The sequence below is a fragment of the Erythrolamprus reginae genome, chromosome 11 (assembly GCF_031021105.1).
Source record: "Erythrolamprus reginae isolate rEryReg1 chromosome 11, rEryReg1.hap1, whole genome shotgun sequence".
Lineage (NCBI taxonomy): Eukaryota > Metazoa > Chordata > Lepidosauria > Squamata > Dipsadidae > Erythrolamprus > Erythrolamprus reginae.
The window spans coordinates 8,144,871-8,166,747 of NC_091960.1; the positions used below are offsets into that span (position 1 = coordinate 8,144,871).

At 44.7% G+C, this 21,877-nt stretch overlaps 1 protein-coding gene across 1 annotated transcript in view; it reads left to right on the forward strand.

Moving 5' to 3' along the window:
• Positions 1–21,877, forward strand: part of IGLON5 (IgLON family member 5) — a 156,288-nt gene that overhangs the window by 131,781 nt on the left and 2,630 nt on the right. The window contains 4 exon segments of the mRNA XM_070765009.1: positions 1,173–1,292; positions 7,264–7,395; positions 10,012–10,132; positions 21,269–21,423. Coding sequence (XP_070621110.1) covers positions 1,173–1,292; positions 7,264–7,395; positions 10,012–10,132; positions 21,269–21,423 — 528 coding nt within the window.

Genomic DNA, 21,877 nt, shown 5'->3' on the forward strand with positions numbered 1-21,877 from the left:
ACAACTCCAGTTGAATTCAACCTCCAGTTGAATTTAAAACCCAACCTTCTTTCTCCTTCTCTAAGACCATTTGGGTGCAGTTTATGCTATTCAATCTGGATGTATGTGCTGTGTTGTGGACAGTTATATTGAACAGACTGTCCCCCCCCCCAAAAAAAAATCTAATTGTAGTTATGGTTTATATGTTCCTGCAGTTGTCTTGGTAGCATTTTCAGAAGTGGTTTGTCCTTGCTTCCTTCTTCCATGGCAGAAAGAGAGAGAGAGGAGAAAGGAGAGGGTAGGGGAGGAAGAGAAGGGGGGAGAAAGAGAGAGAGGATAGGAGAAGACAAAAGAGAAAGGGGGAAAGGAGACAGAGGGGAGAAAGGAGAGAGGAGAGGAGAAAGGAGAGGGGGAATAGAGAGAGGGGGAGTGAGGGAGAGAGAAGAGAAAGAGAGAGAGAGAGAGGAGAAAGAAGAGAGAGAGGGAGAGAAGGAAAGAGAAAGGAGAAAGAGAGGAGAGGACAAAGGAGAGGGAGTGAGGGAGAGGAGGAGGAGAAAGGTGAGAGAGACAAGAGGAGAAAGAAGAGAGAGAGGGAGAGAAGGAAAGAGAGAGGAGAAAGAGGAGAAGAGAGGAGAGAGGAGAGGAGAAAGGAGAGAGAGGAGAAAGAGAGGAGAGGAGAAAGGAGAGAAAGGAGAAAGAGAGGGAGAGGGGGGAGGAGAAAGGTGAGAGAGACAAGAGGGGAAAGGAGAGAAGGAAAGAGAGAGGAGAGGAAAAAGGAGAAAGAGGGGAGAAACGAGAGAGAGGGAGGAAGGGAGAGAGGGGGGAGAAAGGTGAGAGAGACGAGAGTAGAAAGGAGAGAGAGGGGGAGAGAGAGAAAGAGAGAGAGGAAAAAGGAGAGACAGAGAGACAGAGAGAGAGAAAAAAGCAGGCATTGGTCCAAAGTCACTCACAGGATTTGTGCCTAAAGCAGGACTAGAACTCCCCGTCTCCCATTCAGTATTTAACCGTTATTTCAGTTGGGTCTCTAAATATTGAACAATTTTTACTTGTTCTCTTCTTTTCAACCTTCAGCCCTCCCTCCTTTGCTGGGCCGAAGTCTCTTTATCTCTTTGTCCCAGTTCAGCTCTTCCTTCGGTCTTCCAAGGTCGCTCTCTCACGCCCTTGTGTTGCCTCTCTCTTTTAAACTCACACAGTTCCGGCTCGGATCGTGAACATTTCCGCAGCTGTGACGGTGAACGAAGGAAGCAATGTGAATTTGCTCTGCCTGGCGGTGGGGAAACCGGAACCGACGGTAATTTGGCGACAGCTGAAAGGTGAGGAAAACGAGAGGAGGTGCTGCTCCCCACCCACCCCAAAATTGTAAGCCACTAATTCCCAGCGTGAGTGAGAATAGGTGGGTCAGGGAGCTGTGTTCACGCCACAGGCTAAACATGATTAAATATAGACCAAAGTTTGCCGGATATCCTGAGTCATGCGCTGATCAAACGGCCTGGGTTCCTATAACCACTAACCCCAAATATCGAACCAAGATTAAAATAGACCAAGTTTAGAGTTTGAATGACGTCAACTGCTCGTTTTAAACTCTCCAGATTGAGCCTGTCTAGACACAGCAGGGTCAGAGATGGTGTCTGCACGGTCCCAAGGCATCTTTTAAGCAGATGGAATTTACCGTATTTTGGGGGGCATAAGATGCACCTTTTTCCCCCCTAAGAGAAGGTGGAAATATCAGTGTGTCTTATACATTACTGTGTGTCTTATACATCAATAATGCACTTGGGGAAAAGGAATCTTCAATCTGAGTATTGTATCGGCAGTTCTGTGTTAGCAAATACTACAGAAGAAAAGGATTTAGGGGTAGTGATTTCTGACAGTCTCAAAATGGGTGAGCAGTGTGGTCGGGCAGTAGGGAAAGCAAGTAGGATGCTTGGCTGCATAGCTAGAGGTATAACAAGCAGGAAGAGGGAGATTATGATCCCGCTATATAGAATGCTGGTGAGACCACATTTGGAATACTGTGTTCAGTTCTGGAGACCTCACCTACAAAAAGATATTGATAGAATTGAACGGGTCCAAAGACGGGCTACAAGAATGGTGGAAGGTCTTAAGCATAAAACGTATCAGGAAAGACTGAATGAACTCAATCTGTAGAGTCTGGAGGACAGAAGGAAAAGGGGGGACATGATCGAAACATTTAAATATATTAAAGGGTTAAATAAGGTCCAGGAGGGAAGTGTTTTTAATAGGAAAGTGAACACAAGGACAAGGGGACAAAATCTGAAGTTAGTTGGGGGAAAGATCAAAAGCAACATGAGAAAATATTATTTTACTGAAAGAGTAGTAGATCCTTGGAACAAACTTCCAGCAGACGTGGTAGATAAATCCACAGTAACTGAATTTAAACATGCCTGGGATAAACATATATCCATCCTAAGATAAAATACAAAAAATAGTATAAGGGCAGACTAGATGGACCATGAGGTCTTTTTCTGCCGTCAGACTTCTATGTTTCTATGTTTGTATCAAATGCAGCCATTTTTGGCCACCTAAAGCAGGGGTCTCCAACCTTGGGCGCTTTAAGCCTGGCGGACTTCAACTCCCAGAATTCCCCAGCGCATGACCCAGGATATCCTGCAAACTCTGCAAGCTTTGCTGTCTGGGGAATTCTGGGAGTTGAAGTCCGCCAGGCTTAAAGCGCCCAAGGTTGGAGGTCCCTGACCTAAAGCTCTGCCCAAGTGTCACCTTTTTGTGAAAAAATGAGTCCATTTTGGGGGGATGTGTAGAGGTTTGTGAAGTCTGCAGAATGTTCCAGGGGGCTGGGGAAGTCAAAAACACCCCCGTTTTGATGAAAAATGGGCAAAAAATGAGGCCCCCCCGAAAGGAGGGTGTTTTTGACTTCCTCCTAGTCCTTTCCAAATCCTCTATGTACCCCATTTTGCAAAAAAAGGGGGGGGGAGTGAAATATAGGCTGGTTTTCACAAAAATTGGGGGCATTTTGCCTTTCCCCAGCCCCCAGGAACACTCTGCAGGCTTCCCAAATTCTCTGTGTGCCCAATTTTCACAAAAATGGGCCTGTTTTTGCAAAAATTGGGGTGCACAGAGGGCTTGGGGGGCCTGCAAAGTGCTCCTGGGGATTGGTGGAATGCAATTTTTTTTCTCTCCTTACCTCTTTGAATTTTGGTGCGTCTTATAGCCCAAAAAATACGGTACTCCTGAGTGCAGAAATCTGCCTTTTTAATTTTTTTAAATCTTTTTCCCCACTGATCTCATCCCTCCCCCCCCCCATTTAAATAAATCAATGGAATTCCTTTTCTTAAGGCTGCAAAAAAAAAACAAACAATTTGAAAATCTGTGGGCAACATGTATGAAATCCCAGATCCCGAAAGAGAGTGGGAGGAAGGGAAAAGTAGCGAGCCGGATTGAACAGACTATATTGACGGGAAATGAGATTCTACACGTCACATTCATCAACATTCCTCCCGGACCCCATATGGAGCAGGAGACAATGTTATTTTATTTATCTGTCGGACTGGTTTGTTCCTGCTGCAAAAAAAAAACCCCGCCATCCCTTTGTGCAGAATTTTGCTTCATTCATAAAATGAGCCCAGCTGCAGCAAAGCGACGCTGCCGGAGATCTGGAAGGGAGTTTTGACATTTTGCATGAAATGTTGTGAATGGAAGGGAACAAGGCGAGGGTAGTGAGTGATGACATCCTAATAGGAACACCGCATTACTGACTCACCAGAAGATGGAGCCTTGTTGGAGAGCTTCCCTACCTGACTGTGCGTTGTTGTTAGAGGCAGCTGACTGTTCGGTGTATTGTGTACACCAACGAATCCCAGCGACCGATTAGGTCCCACAGAGAGGGCCTTCTCCAGGTCCCGTCAACTAAACAATGTCGGTTGGCGGGCCCCAGGGGCAGAGCCTTCTCTGTGGCGGCCCCGAATCTCTGGAACCAGCTCCCCCCCAGAGATTAGAACGGCCCCTACCCTCCTTGCCTTTCGTAAACTCCTTAAAACCCACCTTTGTCGTCAGGCATGGGGGAACTGAGATATCTCCCCCGGGCCTATATAATTTATGTATGGTATGCTTGTAAGTATGTCTGCTTAAAAATGGGGTTTTTTAAAAACTATTTTAAATTTTAAATTATTAGATTTGTCAGGAACTGTTTTTATTGTGTTGTGAGCCGCCCCGAGTCTACGGAGAGGGGCGGCATACAAATCTAATAAATAATAATAATAAAAATAATAATAATTTAATCTATAGGTCAGTGATGGCGAACCTTTTTCCCCCTCGGGTGCCGAAAGAGCTTGGGCGTGTGCTGTTTGACACGTGTGAATACCCATACCCATAATTCAATTGCAGAGGAGAAAAACGGCTTCCCCTGTACCCCGAAGGCCCTCTGGAGGCTGGAAATGGCCTGTTTCCCAACTTTTGATGGGCCCAGTAGGCTCAGGTTCAGCCCTCTCCAGGCTTCAAGGCTTCCCTGGAGCCAGAGGAGGGTAAAAATGTCCTCCCCATCTCCTGGAGGCTCTCTGCATCCCAAAAACGTTCTCCCAGAGCCTCTGTGTGAGCCAAAAATCAGCTGACTGGCACACACATGCATGTTGGAGCTGAGCTAGGGCAATGGCTCGCGTGCCAGCAGATATGGCTTCGCATGCCACCTGTGGCACCCGTGCCATAGGTTTGCCATCACACATTTTAATAGGAAAGTGAACACAAGAACAAGGGGACACAATCTGAAGTTAGTTGGGGGAAAGATCAAAAGCAACATGAGAAAATATTATTTCACTGAAAGAGTAGTAGATCCTTGGAACAAACTTCCAGCAGACGTGGTTGGTAAATCCATAGTAACTGAATTTAAACATGCCTGGGATAAACATATATCCATTGTAAGATAAAATACAGGAAATAGTATAAGGGCAGACTAGATGGACCATGAGGTCTTTTTCTGCTGTCAGTCTTCTATGTTTCTATGTTTCTATAATCTTAAAACTGGAGTGTGGGGGAGAGCACTAGGGCTCAGTGGTTAAAGACGCTGCATTTGGAGAGCTGGCGGTCCAGGTTCGAGGCCCGAGTTGCACACTAGAGGTTGAACTCCTGTTCTTGTCCCACCTCCTGCCCGCCTAGCAGTTCGTCAGCATGCAAATGCGAATAGATAAATAGGTACCACTGTGGTGGGAAGAGAACAATGTAGCCATGCTGTCCACATAACCATGGAAATGCTCTCTGCGTGGGGCTGCGTTTGAAGAGTTTTCGGAGACTGCAAATTGTACAAAATGCAGCCGTGCGAGCTATTGTGGGGCTCCCAAGATATGCCCACATTTCAAGATCATTCCGTGAGCTGCCAATTGGTCTCTGGGCACAATTCAAAGGGATGCTTATGACCTACAAAGCCCTACATTGCTTTAGGACCAGGTTACCTACAGGACCGTCTTCTGCCTCATGTATACCAGTGGCCGGTTAGGTCCCACAGAGTTGGCCTTCTCCAGGTCTAGGACAATGTCGGCTGGTGGGGCCTAGAGGAAGCGCCTTCTCTGTGGTGGCCCCAGCCCTCTGGAATGAACTCCCTCTGGAGATACGTACCGCCCCCTACCTCCAGGTCTTTCATAAAGCACTGCAGATCTATCTCTGCTGGCGGATATGGGGGCTGTTATCTCCGGCTGATGTTCTAAATGATTGAATTGGATGAATGTGGATGACTGTGCATGGGGGTTTTTTTTTAGAATTTTGCTAATTTTGTACATTTCTTTTAAAATGATTAGATGTCTACACATATATTGTTTGTATTTACTATATTGTACGTCGCCCTGAGTCCCTTCGAGAATGAATGAATGGATGGATGGATGGATGGATGGATGGATGGATGAATTGATGAATGAATGGATGGATGGATGGATGGATGGATGGATGGATGGATGAATTGATGAATTGATGAATTGATAAATTGACGATTGAATGGTCTTTGGACAATGCTGGCTCCCTTGGACAAGAAACTAAGATGAGCACTGTGTTCTAGAATTGGTCATGATTGACAGGGAAACCTTTCCCCTAATATTAAAAAAACTTCTCGGGCAGTAGCTTCACCATCCCCATTTCCACCCTTGCAAAATATGGCAATTTCAGGGCACTTATGGTCACCGCCACTAGCTCTGAGTTTGCTTTCTGCACTCTGACTCTCTTGCCCTGGGACATACCTTTCTTCCCCTTCATTTTTGCAGTATACAAGATGTTCTTTGAAAAAATCAGTGTTGTTTTTTGAGCTACGAGGGTCACCCAGAAAGGAATGCAATGCACCACATTTTTTTTCCTTTAACAATTATTTATTGAATACGATGAAACTTACACACAAGAAAGAGTGGTGGTTTTTTCTACACTATTTTTCCACATAATCTCCGTCCCATTCTATGGCTTTTCTCCAGCGATACACAAGGGCGTGTATGCCCTGTCGGTACCACTCCTTGTTTAGGTCACAAAGCCATTTTCTGCACTGTGCAAATCGCCTCTAATGGCCTCACCTTCTGTGCCCTGCGACTAACCGTACTTCTGTCGACTGCGGATTCTCCATAAACTGTACACAAACGTTTGTGAATGTTCCCAAGAGTTTCTTTCTCCCCAGTGAGAAATTCAATGTACAGTAGTCCCTCACCTATCGCTGGTGTTACGTTCCAGACCTGGCCGCGATAGGTGAAATCCGCGATGTGGAATTTATCGACTGATAGTACTTATTTAAGTATTTATATTGTAATTGTTTGGTAAGTTTTCATTGTTTTAAGTGTTTATAAACCCTTCCCACACAGTATTTATTTTAGATACAGTATTTAAATACAGTATTTACAATTTTAGATTTATTTATTTTTTTTGAAAAACCTGCCGATCGAGTTCGGCGGGCTGTTTAAATCTGCCGATCGACTTCCTCAGAAACCCGCGATGAAGTGAAGCCGCAGTAGGTGAAGCGCGGTATAGCGAGGGACTACTGTATATCTAAAGTTTCACATTCATTCCATTACTCTAGGCTGAGAAAAAAAAATATGGTGCATTACTTTCTGGGCCACCCTCGTAAAATCCCTTAAGGGTCAGTTGTGAAAATGCCCACTTGGGGCATCCCTCCCTCCTCTGTCTGCCCCTTATGTCGGCCCTGTGTGGGGCAGCCCCTGCATGGAGGAGGCCTGGATAACCGTGTCGTGTCATGTGTGTTTTCTTGTGTGTAAGTCTGTTTGTGTCTGTCTCCCTGCCACTGGCCCTGACCCCCCTCCTCCTGCCTCCCTCCCGCTCCCTCCCCCACAGATGGATTCACCAGCGAAGGAGAATATCTGGAGATATCGGAGATCAACCGAGAACAAGCCGGGGAGTACGAGTGCGTCACGGCAAACGGGGTCTCAACACCGGACAGCAAGCATGTCCTTATCACAGTCAATTGTGAGATGGATTTTCATTCCCTTTCTGCCCTGCGTGCTCGGCTGCTTTTATTTCCGTCTGCAATTCTCCAATTTCTGGGTCGGAGTGGGATGGTCTCAACAAAAAAACCACCCACCAATTTATTTTTTATTTATTTTATTTATTTATTTATTCTTTGTCCAATATACAATACATATGGAAAAGAATAGACATTAAGTAATATATATAAAGATAGAAAGTAAAAAAGAAGAGAAGTAGATGGGAGGGAGAGAATAAAAGGAGCTGTGATGTTCCTTCAATATACCAGGGTGATTCGACACAAAATGTAACCCTTCCCTGGTACAGAGCTGAAGGGATTGGATACTGTAGCCTAGAGGATAATCCTCTGCCTTACAAGGCAAAGGTTGCAGGTTCAAGTCCCAGTGGGTATGGCTAGCTGATGAGGCCAAAATAAGGCCGAAATAGATCTATCCTAGTCTCCCCTAATTTTCAAATTCAGCTTAAACATGTGACATATATATATATATATATATATATATATATATATATATATATATGTATAATATTGATATATATATATAATATATATAGATATATATAGAGAGACAGAGAGAGAGATAAGGAGAGAATATATATGATATATGATATAAGGAAAGGCAATTGGACAGGGGACGATAGGCACATCAGTGCACTTATATACGCCCTTTACTGGCCTCTTAGGAACCTGGAGAGGTCAATCATGGAGAGTCTAAGGGAGAAATGTTGGGGGTTGGGAGTGAATGGGTTTGGGATCTAGGCTTAAGGATCAACCTCAGGCTTGTGTTGTGTTCACACCTCAAGGGGCTGAGCAGCTCATTTACAAATCTGGCAGCTACCTTTCAACCGTAACCCTTTCCATATGTTGATTACTGAGGGTTAGTTAATCCTATCCTATCTCTACCTCTAGTCTTTTCCTAATCCTAACCCTATCCTTACCCAGGGGTGGGCAGCAGGCAGGACGGGGTGGAAGGCAGTTCCACCAGTGGAAATTTATTTATTTATTGGATTTTATTTATTTTAAATTAGGATTAGGATTAGGAAAGTCATGGAATGGAATGGAATAGAATAGGCAAGAATAGAATAGACAAGAATAGAATAGAATAAAGATAGAATTAGATAGGATAGGATAGGATAGGGAGAGGGATAGATTAAGATTAAGATTCATTAGATTTGTATGCCGCCCCTCTCCGAAGTGGATGGACTTAGATTTCTTCTTCCCTCTTTGCAGTGAACGGAACTAAAGGGGGTGATTATGTTTGAACTTAGAAGAAGGGGTGGGCTTCAAAAATTTTCACAAGGGGCTCTTGGCCCAGTTGCTGGGTGGGCGTGGCCTAGTTGGCCTTCTGCATGATGGCAAGGGGGTGTTTTTGCCCTCCCCAGGCTCTGGAAGCTTTCCCTGAACCTCTGGGAAGGCAAAAACAGCCTCCCCAGTCTCTGGAGGCCCTCTGGAGCAGGTGTCTCCAACCTTGGTGACTTTAAGCCTGGCGGACATCAACTCCCAGAATTCCCCAGCCAGCTGGCTGGGGAACTCTGGGAATTGAAGTCTGCCTGGCTTAAAGTCGCCAAGGTTGGAGACACCTGCTCTGGAGGCAGGAAACAGGCCTGTTTCCAGCCTTCCCGAAGTTCTGGTAGCAGTATTCCCTCTAATTTTTTTTGGGGGGGGTGGGCGGAAAAGTATAGTGTCTGAGCGGCAGTCCCTTTGGGACTGGGCAGCACAGAAATAATAAATAGATAGATAGATAGATAGATAGATAGATAGATAGATAGATAGATAGATAGATAGATAGACAGACAGACAGACAGACAGACAGACAGACAGACAGACAGACAGACAGACAGACAGACAGACAGACAGACAGACAGACAAATAAATAAATACCCCACCCTGTTTGGCCTCAGAGAATTTCAAAATAAAATACTGTACTGTGTGTCTATAACAGTGAGCTCATAATAGGGCAACTCTATCAATATCAAAATGCCACTTAAATAGTTGAGCTAGTTTCAAACTAGATTTTGATTTTCTTTCTCTCTTCCTTACTCCCATTCTTTTTCTTTCTCTTTTCCTTCCTCTCTTTTTTCTATCTGTTTCTCTCTCTTCCTCTCTCTCTCCTTCCCTCTCACTCTTTCCCTCTCGGCTTCTGGGCAGGTTTGGAAAACTCTGAGTTGATGATGATTTTTAAGTGAGCGATTGCTCACTGCTCAGCTTAGAGGGAACTATGTCTGGTAGACCCGTTTTCCACCCTCTCCAAGCCTCCATGCATGCCCTGCCTTTACCCTGCATCCAAAATGGGATGTGTGGGGACTCCTGGGATGGGAGGGGCCAGCCAGGAATGGGATTTGTGGGTCCTCCGACCTGCACAGAATCTTAGCTAGAGGTTCTCCTGAAGCCCTGCAAACCCCTGCAGCCCAACCCTGGTTAGAAAGATCACCGAATCCAAGTGGGGGAAAGGAGTTGGGGATCCTTCTCTGGCCCTTTCAGAGTTTTTTAAGGTTCTCCCTTGGAGCTTGGTTGAAAAGCTGCAGGAGATGTCTGCGGAGAGAGAAACCTTCCCAGTTGAGCTCCGATCTGATTCTCTATCCATTGCTGTCTTTCCCCAGATCCTCCAATCATCACGGATGTCAAAGATTCCCGGCCCTTGATGGGAAAGACAGCCCTCTTGCGCTGCGAAGCCATGGCTGTGCCTGCGGCGGAATTCCAGTGGTTCAAGGATGACAAGCAGTAAGTCTGTGTTTTCCCATCTCCTTCAGCAGTCATTCATGAACAGAGACAATGGTGCTCTGCCAACATTCAAAGTGTTGGTTATCACCTATAAAGCCCTTCATGGCACCAGACCAGGGTATCTACGAGACCGCCTTCTGCCGCACGAATCCCAGCGACCGGTTAGGTCCCACAGAGTGGGCCTTCTCCGGGTCCCGTCAACAAAACAATGTCGTTTGGCGGGAGCCAGGGGAAGAGCCTTCTCTGTGGTGGCCCCGGCCCTCTGGAACCAACTCCCCCCGGAGATTAGAATTGCCCCCACCCTCCTTGCCTTCCATAAACTCCTTAAAACCTACCTCTGTCGTCAAGCGTGAGGGAACTGAGACATCTCCCCCTGCCTAAGTAGTTCTAGTGCATGATATGACTGTATGTATGTTTTTTATATTGGGGTTCCTTGCTTTTAGATTTTTAAATGTATAATTGTTATCTTAGATTTTAATCATTAGATTTGTCAATATATATTGTTTTTATCACTGTTGTGAGCCGCCCCGAGTCTGTGGAGAGGGGCGGCATACAAATCTAATTAATAATAATAATAATAATTATTATTATTATTATTATTATTATTATTATTTATTTATTTATTTATTTATTTATTTATTTATTTATTTATTACTTAGATTTGTATGCCGCCCCTCTCCGAAGACTCGGGGCGGCTCACAACATGTAAAAAACAAATCATAAGCAATCAAACAGATGTAAAATATTTAAATATTTAAAAAACCCCATATGCTAACAGTCACACACACAGACATACCATGCATAAAGTAAACGTGCCCAGGGGGAGATGTTTCAGTTCCCCCATGCCTGACGGCAAAGGTGGGTTTTAAGGAGTTTACGGAAGGCAGGAAGAGTAGGGGCAGTTCTAATCTCCGGGGGGAGTTGGTTCCAGAGGGCCGGGGCCGCCACAGAGAAGGCTCTTCCCCTGGGGCCCGCCAACCGACATTGTTTAGTTGACGGGACCCGGAGAAGGCCCACTCTGTGGGACCTAATCGGTCGCTGGGATTCGTGCGGCAGGAGGCGGTCTCGGAGATATTCTGGTCCGATGCCATGAAGGGCTTTAAAGGTCATAACCAACACTTTGAATTGTGACCGGAAATTGATCGGCAACCAATGCAGACTGCGGAGTGATGGTGAAACATGGGCATACCTAGGTAGGCCCATGACTGCTCTCGCAGCTGCATTTTGCACGATCTGAAGTTTCCGAACACTTTTCAAAGGTAGCCCCATGTAGAGAGCATTACAGTAGTCGAACCTCGAGGTGATGAGGGCATGAGTGACTGTGAGCAATGAGTCCCGGTCCAGATAGGGCCGCAACTGGTGCACCAGGCGAACCTGGGCAAACGCCCCCCTCGCCACAGCTGAAAGATGTTGTTCTAATGTGAGCTGTGGATCGAGGAGGACGCCCAAGTTGCGGACCCTCTCTGAGGGTTATTATTATTATTATTATTATTATTATTATTATTATTATTATTGTTGTTGTTGTTCTGTCTGGGTCCCCCCAGATGCCAACACCAACCAAAAAGAGTATTCAGACACACTGGTAAAAAGCAAAGGCAGTTTATATACTGGAAAGCAAACACAGGTAACAAAAACTGTTCTTACAGACAGGAACACGATGAAGCTTCACAAAGGTTTCACGAAGGCCAGGCAATAAAACAGGATTCTTGCTGGCAAAAACAACACTGGAGATAATAAAACCCACACCTCCCCCAAGTCTTTCAGCCTTCTAGGCCACAAGCCAAGATCAGAGACGCCAAGAATCGAAGCAAGGTCACAGGACTCCCAGTTGATAACTCTCCACAAGACTGTAAGGGCGGGCCTGCCTTTTCAACCCTGCTGAGGAGAACCACACCCAAACCCAGCTGTTGCCAATTCAGGGATTGAAATACCTTTCTAATTGGCCCCGTCTTTGAGCTGCACGTCTCTGCCTCATGTCTATTATAGCCTGTGCGTCTTATCCAATGAATCCAGGCTACTAGCTGTGGAGAGGCCCCCCCGGGGGGTCTCAGGCTGCTCTCCCTCCTCCTCTTCCTGACGTTCCTCTCCCCTGTCTGCCTGGTCCTCCCCCTCCTGGTCACTGTCCTCCTCCTCTGGGCATGGATCCGGCAGAGCTCCAGCCGGTCCCTGAGGAGCTTCAGGCTGAATCACAAATAATAATAATAATAATAATAATAATAATAATAATAATAATAATAATAATAAGAAGAAGAAGAAGAAGAAGAAGAAGAAGAAGAAGAAGAAGAAGAATTCTAGCACAGACTTTTCAAGAGGTTGTCAAACCCCAGAGTGCCCCGGGATAGATTGGGTAGAAGTAGTGGGACTGAAGTGCCCAAATCTCTTGAAGGATGCTTGGAGAACTCTCGTTTTAGGAAAAGAGGACAGTGGCCTTGGGAACCATGAAATAGGGAGACATGGACTTCACACTTTCCAGGCAAATCCACATTGCAACTGAGCACAGAGGAATGTAGGAATTCTCTCCATCCAGGAGAACTTCTCCACTTCTCAATGGCAAGAGTGGTGACAAGAACATTGCTCCTGAGTGTTCTGTCTGGGTTCCCCCAGACGCCAACACCAACTAAAAAGAGTAGTCAGACACGCTGGTAAAAAGCAAAGTCATTTTATATCTTTGAAAACAAACACAGATAACAAAAACTGTTCTTACAAACTGGAATGCTATGAAGCTTCACAGAAGAGTCACGACGGCCAGACAATACAACAGGCTTCTTGCTGGCACACACACCACTGTAGATAATAAAACCCACGCCTCCCCCAAGTTTTCAGCCTTCGAGGCCACAAGCCAGAATCAGAGACGCAAGGTCACAGAACTCCCAAAAGATAACTCTCTACAATACAGGAAGGGCGGGCCTGCCTTTTCAACCTTTCTGAGGAGAACCACACCCAAACCAGCTGTTGCCTATTAGGGATGGAAATACCTGGCTAATTGTCCCCTTCGTTGTGCTGCCCTTCTCTGCCTCATATCTATGATGGCTTGTGCGTTCTCATCTAATGGCTCCAGGCTACTCGCTGGGGAGAGCTCCCCCCCGGGGGTCTCAGGCTGTTCTCCCTCCTCCTCGTCCTGACATTCCTCTTCCCCGTCTGCCTGGTCCTCCTCCTCCTCCTGTTCCTCCTCCTCCCCCTCTGAGCATGGAGCCGGCAGAGTTCCAGCCGTTCCCTGAGGAGCCTCAGACTGAATCACAACACTGAGGGGAAAAAATCTACAGATTGTATTGTCTCCTGATTATGTCCTGTAGGTTTTTAATGGAACTATGAGAACATAATCCAGGAAAGTAAAGACTTTTAGAGTGGAGATAGAATAGAATAGAACAGAACAGAACAGTTATTTATTGGCCAAGTGTGATTGGACACACAAGAAATTTGTCTTTGGTGCAGATGCTCTCAGTGTACATAAAAGGAAAAGATACATTTGTTAAGAATCATGAGGTACAACACTTAATGATTGTCATAGGGGTCAAATAAGCAATGATGACACAATCAAAATTAAAAAAAATCTTAGGATACAAGCAACAAGTTACAGTCATACAGTCGTAAGTGGGAGGAAATGGGAGATAGGAATGATGAGAAAAAACTAGTAGTAATAGTAGTGCAGACTTATTAAATAGTTTGGCAGTGTTGAGGGAATTATTTGTTTAGCAGAATGATGATGTTTGGGGGAAAAACTCTTCTTGTGTCTAGTTGTATTGGTGTGTGGTGCTCTGTAGCGACCAGAGGGAGAATGTTCACCCAAACACCTTGACCTTAAAAATAAGGTACACCATTCTTCCATTCCATCAAACTTGTCCTCTCCTTTGGATCAATTTTCAAATCTCTTTCCTGTCTCAATGTGTGGGCAATACTTAGATCATGTTTAAGGCAGTGTTCCCTCTAATTTTTTTTTGGGGGGGGCCAGAAAAGTATAGTGTCTGAGCGGCAGCCTCAGAGAATTTCAAAATAAAATACTGTACTGTGTGTCTATAACAGTGAGCTCATAATAGGGCAACTCTATCAATATCAAAATGCCACTTAAATAGTTGAGCTAGTTTCAAACTTGATTTTGATTTTCTTTCTCTCTTCCTTACTCCCATTCTTTTTCTTTCTCTTTTCCTTCCTCTCTTTTTTCTATCTGTTTCTCTCTCTTCCTCTCTTCCTCTCTCTCTCTCCTTCCCTCTCACTCTTTCCCTCTCGGCTTCTGGGCAGGTTTGGAAAACTCTGAGTTGATGATGATTTTTAAGTGAGCGATTGCTCATTGCTCAGCTTAGAGGGAACTATGGTTTAAGGCGTAGGAGTTGTAAGCTTTCAAGACCCAGGATTGTAAGTCCAGTTTCGTAGGATATTCTGTTTCGAATGGAGGAATGAAGGGCTCTGTATTTATTTTATTTATTTATTTATTTATTTATTCATTCATTCATTCATTCATTCATTCATTCATTCATTCATTCATTTGTCCAATACACAAATACATAGGAAGAAAAATAGACATGTAGTAATATATATAAGGGTAAAGTGAACTTAGAGGAGAGGATATATGAAAGAAAGAAAATATATATGATAAGTGAGGGAAAGACAATTGGACAGGGGACGAAAGGCACACCGGTGCACTTATGTACGCCCCTTACTGGCCTCTTAGGAACCTGGAGAGATCAATCATGGAGAGTCTAAGGGAGAAATGTTGGGGGTTAGGGGTTGACACAATTGACTCTGGTAATGAGTTTCACGCTTCGATAACTCAATTGTTGAAATCATATTTTTTACAGTTAAGTTTGGAGCTGTTAATATTAAATTTGAATCTGTTGCGTGCTGTTGTGTTGTTGCGGTTGAAGCTGAAGTAGTCATTGACCGGTAGGATGTTGCAGCATATGATCTTGTGGGCAATACTCAAATCGTGTTTTAGGCACCGTAGTTCTAGGCTTTCTAGGCCCAGGATTGTTAGTCTATTTTCGTAGGGTATTCTGTTTCGAGTGGAGGAGTGAAGGGCTCTTCTGGTGAAATATCTTTGGACGTTTTCAAGGGTGTTGGTGTCCGAGATGTGGTATGGGTTCCAGACAGATGAGCAGTAGTCTAGGATGGGTCTGGCAAAAGTTTTGTAGGCTCTGGAAAGTAGTGTGAGATTTCCAGAGCAGAAGCTATGTAGGATTAGGTTTACAACTCTTGAGGCCTTCTTAGCGATGTTGTTGCAGTGAGTTTTGGCACTTAGATCTTTAGTTATTAGTATTCCAAGGTCCTTGACCGATGGGGAAATAGTCTGACGCAGCAGACAGACAAATAGCACAGAGTGAAGGGACGGTCGGTGCAGCCGGGCTGTGTGTCTCATTAACTCAGCAACATCCCATGCTTCTCCCCTTCTGAATTGCAAGTCGTATTTAAACAATCTTGCGGCACGTAGTCCTGATTGTTTAATGCAGATTAATTTGCGATCCACCAAGCAGAACGTGATGCCTCCGTCGTGTGAGGTACCCTATCCCTCGGGCAAATCGGATGCCTGCACGGGGGGGAGGTGATAAATCTCCCGTTTTGGCCGCATGCCTGGGATTACAATGCAAAAGGCTTGCGAGCACCTGGCAAGCCCCAAACGATGACTAAGCTCAGCTTGGAAGGGGTGGGAAAGCAGCTGCCACAAGTGGGGGTGGATCGATGGCTTTTTCGGTGGCGCATTTTTTTTTGGATAAACGCTCTGATTGTGCCTGCACATTATTTCTCTCATCCTGACAGCCGCGACATGCCCATCAAAGTGCGTTGCACCAAAGCTTGCATCAGCCTTACGTAGATTAGCAATCTTCTGGAGTTGAGGATATTCTAGAGCCATGACGGTGAACCTTTGTTTCCTTGGGTGCTCAAAGAGTGTGTGTGCGCACTATTGCGCGTGCGTGAGTGCCCACACCCACAATTCAAAGCCTAGGGAGGGCAAAAACAGCTTCCCCCATCCCCTGGAGGTTGGAAACGGCCTGTTTCCCAACTTCTGGTAGGCCCAGTAGGCTTATGTTTCGTCCTCCCCAGGCTCCAAAGGCTTCCCTGTATACGGGGGGAAGGTAAAAACTCCCTCCCCCATCCCCCTGGAGGCTCTCTGCAACCCAAAAAAGCCCTCCCAGAGCCTCTGTGCAAGCCAAAAATCAGCTGACCGGTACACATATGCATGTTGGAGCTGAGCTAGGGCAACAGCTCACGTGCCAGCAGTTATGGCTCCGCATGCCACCGTGCCATAGGTTTGGCATCACTGTCCTAGACCAATAAATCGGGAGGGCAACTGTGAAGGCTATAAAATCCTGAAGTTCATTTATTTATTTATAACCTGCCTTTATTATTTTTTTATAAATAACTAAGGGTGGCAAACATTATCTAATACAGTGTTCCCTCGATTTTCGCAGGTTCAAACTTCGCGAATAGCCTATACCATGGTTTTTCAAAAAATATTACCGTATATACTTGAGTATAAGTCGGCCCGAGTATAAGCCAAGACACCTTCAAGTTGCCAAAGTTGGGAAACACTGCCTTAACCAATAGAACAAACTGATTAGGATTTAGTTCACAAGCCAAGGGCTCTTAAATAAGGTTCAGGAGGGAAGTGTTTAATAGGAAAGTGAACACAAGAACAAGGGGGCACAATCTGAGGTTAGTTGGGGGAAAGATCAGAAGCAACGTGAGAAAATATTATTTGACAGAAAGAGTAGCAGATGCTTGGAACAAACTTCCAGCAGACGTGGTTGGCAAATCCACAGTAACTGAATTGAAACGTGCCTGGGATAAACATAGATAAAATACAGGAAATAGTATAAGGGCAGACTAGATGGACCATGAGGTCTTTTTCTGCCGTCAATCTTCTATGTTTCTAAAGACTGACACCTGACAATGTGACTTTTCGATGGCTTCCAGATCAGCCTCAGTTCCATTTCTGTTCCCCTGCTAGACTGGTGATAAAAGTTCATGGTCCAATTTTCTTTTGGGTACTCTTTGTGCTCAGAAGCGCTTAGAGAAGAGAAGCTGCCACTCTTTTATCTTCTTTTATTGGGAAGCTGTGACAGGTCTGTGGGTGCGCGGGAAATCAAATGCCAAAAGAGAGGCAAACTCTGTAACCACAACAGTGGGAGGTGAGAGGGAAGAAATCAGTAACGCAAGCTGAAAAATTCAGAAATCTGATGGTTGTCAGACCATGGTAGGTGCTTTATATCACCCCAGTGGCCATAAAATCCCAAAGTTGCATTTAGTGCACAAGCAGAGGGCTCTCAAATTGTGCGGGCCAGGGAGTCAAACTTCCTGTTGTATAAGGAGATTCACAATGGATGTAAAAGCCATATGGGGGGGAAGGAATGTTGCATTGGAATCAGAGTAGTAATCTTGATGAAAAGAGAGATTGCATCTTTTCAATACTAGTACTAATACCTATAAAGCCCTTCATGGCATCGGACCAGAATATCTCCGGGACCGTCTTCTGCCGCATGAATCCCAGCGACCAGTTAGGTCCCACAGAGTTGGCCTTCGACTAAACAATGTCATTTGGCAGGACCCAGGGAAGAGCCTTCTCTGTGGTGGCCCCGACCCTCTGGAACCAACTCCCCCCAGATATCAGAGTTGCCCCCACCCTCCTTGCCTTTCGTAAGCTCCTTAAAACCGACCTCTGTCGTCAGGCATGGGGGAATTGAGATATTCCCTTCCCCCTAGGCTTATAAAATTTATGCATGGTATGTCTGTATGTATGATTGGTTTCTTAAATTGGGGTTTTTACATTACTTTTAATATTAGATTTGTTCATATTGTCTTTTTACTGTTGTTAGCCACCCCGAGTCTACGGAGAGGGGAGGCATACAAATCCAATAAATAAATAAAAAATAAATAAAGTTATTTCTTCAATTATTTAATCAATTTTTGTGCCACCCTTCTCCTTAGACTCAGGGCAAATTACAACATGTTAGCAATAGTACTTTTTTAAAACAGAGCCAGCCTATTGCCCCCACAATCCGGGTCCTCATTTGACCCACCTCGGAAGGATGGAAGGCTGAGTCAACCTTGAGCCGGTGATGAGATTTGAACTGCTGACCTATAGATCTACAGACAGCTTCAGTGGTCTGCAGTACAACACTCTACCTGCTGCGCCACCCCGGCTCATACTAATACTAATACTAAGACTAATACTAAGACTAGTATTAATACTATCCTACTCTACTCTATCCCTATCCCTATTCTATTCCATTCCATTCCTTTCCTAATCCTAATCCTAATAACAACAACAACAACAGCAGAGTTGGAAAGAACCTTGGACGTCTTCTAGTCCAACCAACCACCTGTTTGGTCAGGAAACCCTACACTACTTCAGACAAATAGTTACCCAATATCTTCTTAAACACTTCCAGTGTTGGAGCAGTCACAACTTCTGGAGGCGAGCTGTTCCACTGATTAATTGTTCTAAAATCAGGAATTTTCTCCTTAGTTCTAAGTTGCTTCCCTCCTTGTTTAGTTTCCACCCATTGCTTCTTGTTCTATCCTAAGGTGCTTTGGAGAATAGGTTGACCCCCCCCCCCTCTTCCTTGTGGCAACCCCTGAGATATTGGAAAACTGCTATCTTTTCCTTAAACTAGCCATGCCCAGTTCCTGCAACCGTTCTTCATATGTTTTAGCCTCCAGTCCCCTAATCCTCTTTGTTGCTCTTCTCTGCACTCTTTCTAGAGTCTCAACTTCTCACCTGGTGACACAGTTGAAATCACATTTTTTTTCACAATGTTGGACACTATAAGAGATGTGAACTCCAATTCCCAGAATTCCTTAGCCAGCATAGAATTTTGGGAGTTGAAGTCCATACTATTTAAAGTAGCCAAGGTTGGCAAGATCCTGTAGCAGAGTTACACAGAAAAATGTTTAATGGTGAATCCTGCTATTTTTAATTTCCTCATATTTCTTGTGAGCGGGGGCAAGGGTTTGGGAAGCCCATTTCTATCGAGAAAAAGGTATACAGTGTTCCCTCACTTTTTGCAGGGGATGCGTTCCGAGACCGCCGACGAAAGTTGAATTTCCGCGAAGTAGAGATGCGGAAATAAATACACTATTTTTGGCTATGGACAGTATCACAAGCCTTCCCTTAACACTTTAAAACCCTAAATTGTGATTTCCCATTCCCTTAGCAACCATTTATATTATTACTCACCATGTTTATTTATTAAAGTTTATTAAAAAAATATTTATTAAAGGCGGACGAATGTTTGGCGAGGGCATATGACGTCATCGGGCAGGAAAAACCGTGGTATAGGGGGGGAAACCGCAAAGTATTTTTTAATTAATATTTTTGAAAAACCGTGGTATAGACTTTTCGTGAAGTTCGAACCCGCGAAAATCGAGGGAACACTGTATCAGGGAAATCTCTTTCTTCACGGTAGCCTCGTTTTACTCTAACCTGGTGTTTCCTTGTGTGTTCTGTCTGGGTCACTCCGGAAGCTATGACCAACCCAAAAAGATAAGCCAGACACACTGGTAGAATCCAAACACAGTTTTATAATGGTAAAGAGAAAAGAAGCCAACAGAATATGTCCTTACAAATCAGGAAAACACTGGAACTCCAAATAGATACACGAAGGCAATTGTTCATACAAAAACACAGGATCCTTGATGACAAACGAAGCTGTTGCTAACAGGCACAAACCTCCCACGGGTCTTCAAGACTGCTGGGCCACGAGCCAGGAACAGAAACGCTGAGACAATGCAGATAACAGCAACTCCACTCTGATAACACTCCACACTGCCGAAAGAGTTTGCCTGCCTTATAAACCCTTCCCTGCTAATGAGGACCACACCCAACCCCCTGGTGTTCCTCGTTCAACGCTGATAATAGTTCTTCAATTGATTCCTCCTTTGATCTATGCGTCTCTGTCGCATACTAATGACAGCTTGTGCTTCATCATCCAATGACTCCAGAGACTCTAGAGAATCCAAGCTACTGGCTTGAGAGAGCCCCTCCCCAGGGCTCCCAGGCCTTTCTTCCTCGTCACTTTCCTCTCCGCTCTCATCCTCCCCCGGGCATGGAGCCAGCAGAGACGCAGCTGGTCTTTCATCTGACTCAGGCTGAACCACAACACCGTGTGACCTGAAATAACCATGGGCCTGAAACTGCTTCGGATCCTATTTTCCAAAATCTGAAATGATAACCCGAAGCATTGGAACATGTACAGAAACTCTCTCACGCCCCAAGAACCCTTTGCCTATACAGTATGGGATACAGATGAAAATCTTTGGAGGTTTAGCAAACCTTCCAAGAAACATTAATCACCACTTTATAGGTTTTCCCCACTGCTTGAAAATTATCCAGTAAAACGAAAATGAACGACTGTGAGATATTGAATTTTATATTACTGGACAGAAAATCTCTGCATCTTTCTAATTCATATGCAATTGGAGGAAAGAGAAATGACTGCAGAAATTGCTGTGAAGGAGAAGAGCATTTCCACAAACCTGTTTGGGGAGTGGAGTATCTGATATTATTTAGTGATGAAGAGACTGAGGTGTTTGTGGGGATTTGGGGTCTCTCTTTCTGTTTGTGTGTGTGTGAATATCTCAGAGGTGTGAAACTGGATTTCTTCGAGGGACAGATATGGATAAAATTGAACGGGTCCAAAGACGGGCTACAAGAATGGTGGAAGGCCTTAAGCATAAAACGTATCAGGAAAGACTTAATGAACTCAATCTGTATAGTCTGGAGGACAGAAGGAAAAGGGGGGACATGATCGAAACATTTAAATATGTTCAAGGGTTAAATAAGGTTCAGGAGGGAAGTGTTTTTAATAGAAAAGTGAACACAAGAACAAGGGGACACAATCTGAAGTTAGTTGCGGGAAAGATCAGAAGCAACGTGAGAAAATATTATTTGACTGAAAGAGTAGTAGTTGCCTTGAACAAACTTCCAGCAGACGTGGTTGGTAAATCCACAGTAACTGAATGTAAACATGCCTGGGATAAACATAGATCCATCCTAAGATAAAATACAGGAAATAGTATAAGGGCAGACTAGATGGACCATGAGGTCTTTTTCTGCCGTCAGTCTTCTATGTTTCTATATTTCCAGCCCTGCTCTGCACACAATACTTTAACTATTTATTTTGTCGTTTGTCTCCCTCTTCCTAGCAGATTAACTAGTGGCTCGGATGGACTACAAATCCAGAACGAACGCACGCGCTCCATATTGCTCTTCACAAACGTGACCGTTCGACATTATGGAAATTACACCTGCCTGGCTTCTAATAGTCTGGGCTCCTACAATGTCAGCTTACGGCTTATCAGTGAGTCTTTCCTTCTCCCTCTCTTCTAATGCTTTTGCAAACTGCCGAGGGTTCCCGTAAATTTTGCCCCCACCTACAGGACTTTTAAAAGGCATAGCTCCTTGTGGTACCTGGAGACAACCTCACCTGGAGGTCCTCTGGATAGATTTGTCTATGGACATTCTTAGTCATCCAGGTCATGGTTGTCCCATGCTTTTTTTAAAAAAATCAAAATGCAACTGGACATGGGTTTTTTCTTGAAGAGGTTTCACTTCTCATCTAAGAGGTTTCTTCAGTTCTGAAGAAGCTTTGTGCATGAGAAGCGAAATATTTTCTCTACGTGGGGCTACCTTTGAAAAGTGTTCGGAAACGTCAGATTGTGCAGAACGCAGCCGCGAGAGCCATCGTGGGGCTTCCAAGATTCGACCACGTTTCTTCAACACTCCGTGGCTTGCATTGGCTGCCGATCAGTTTC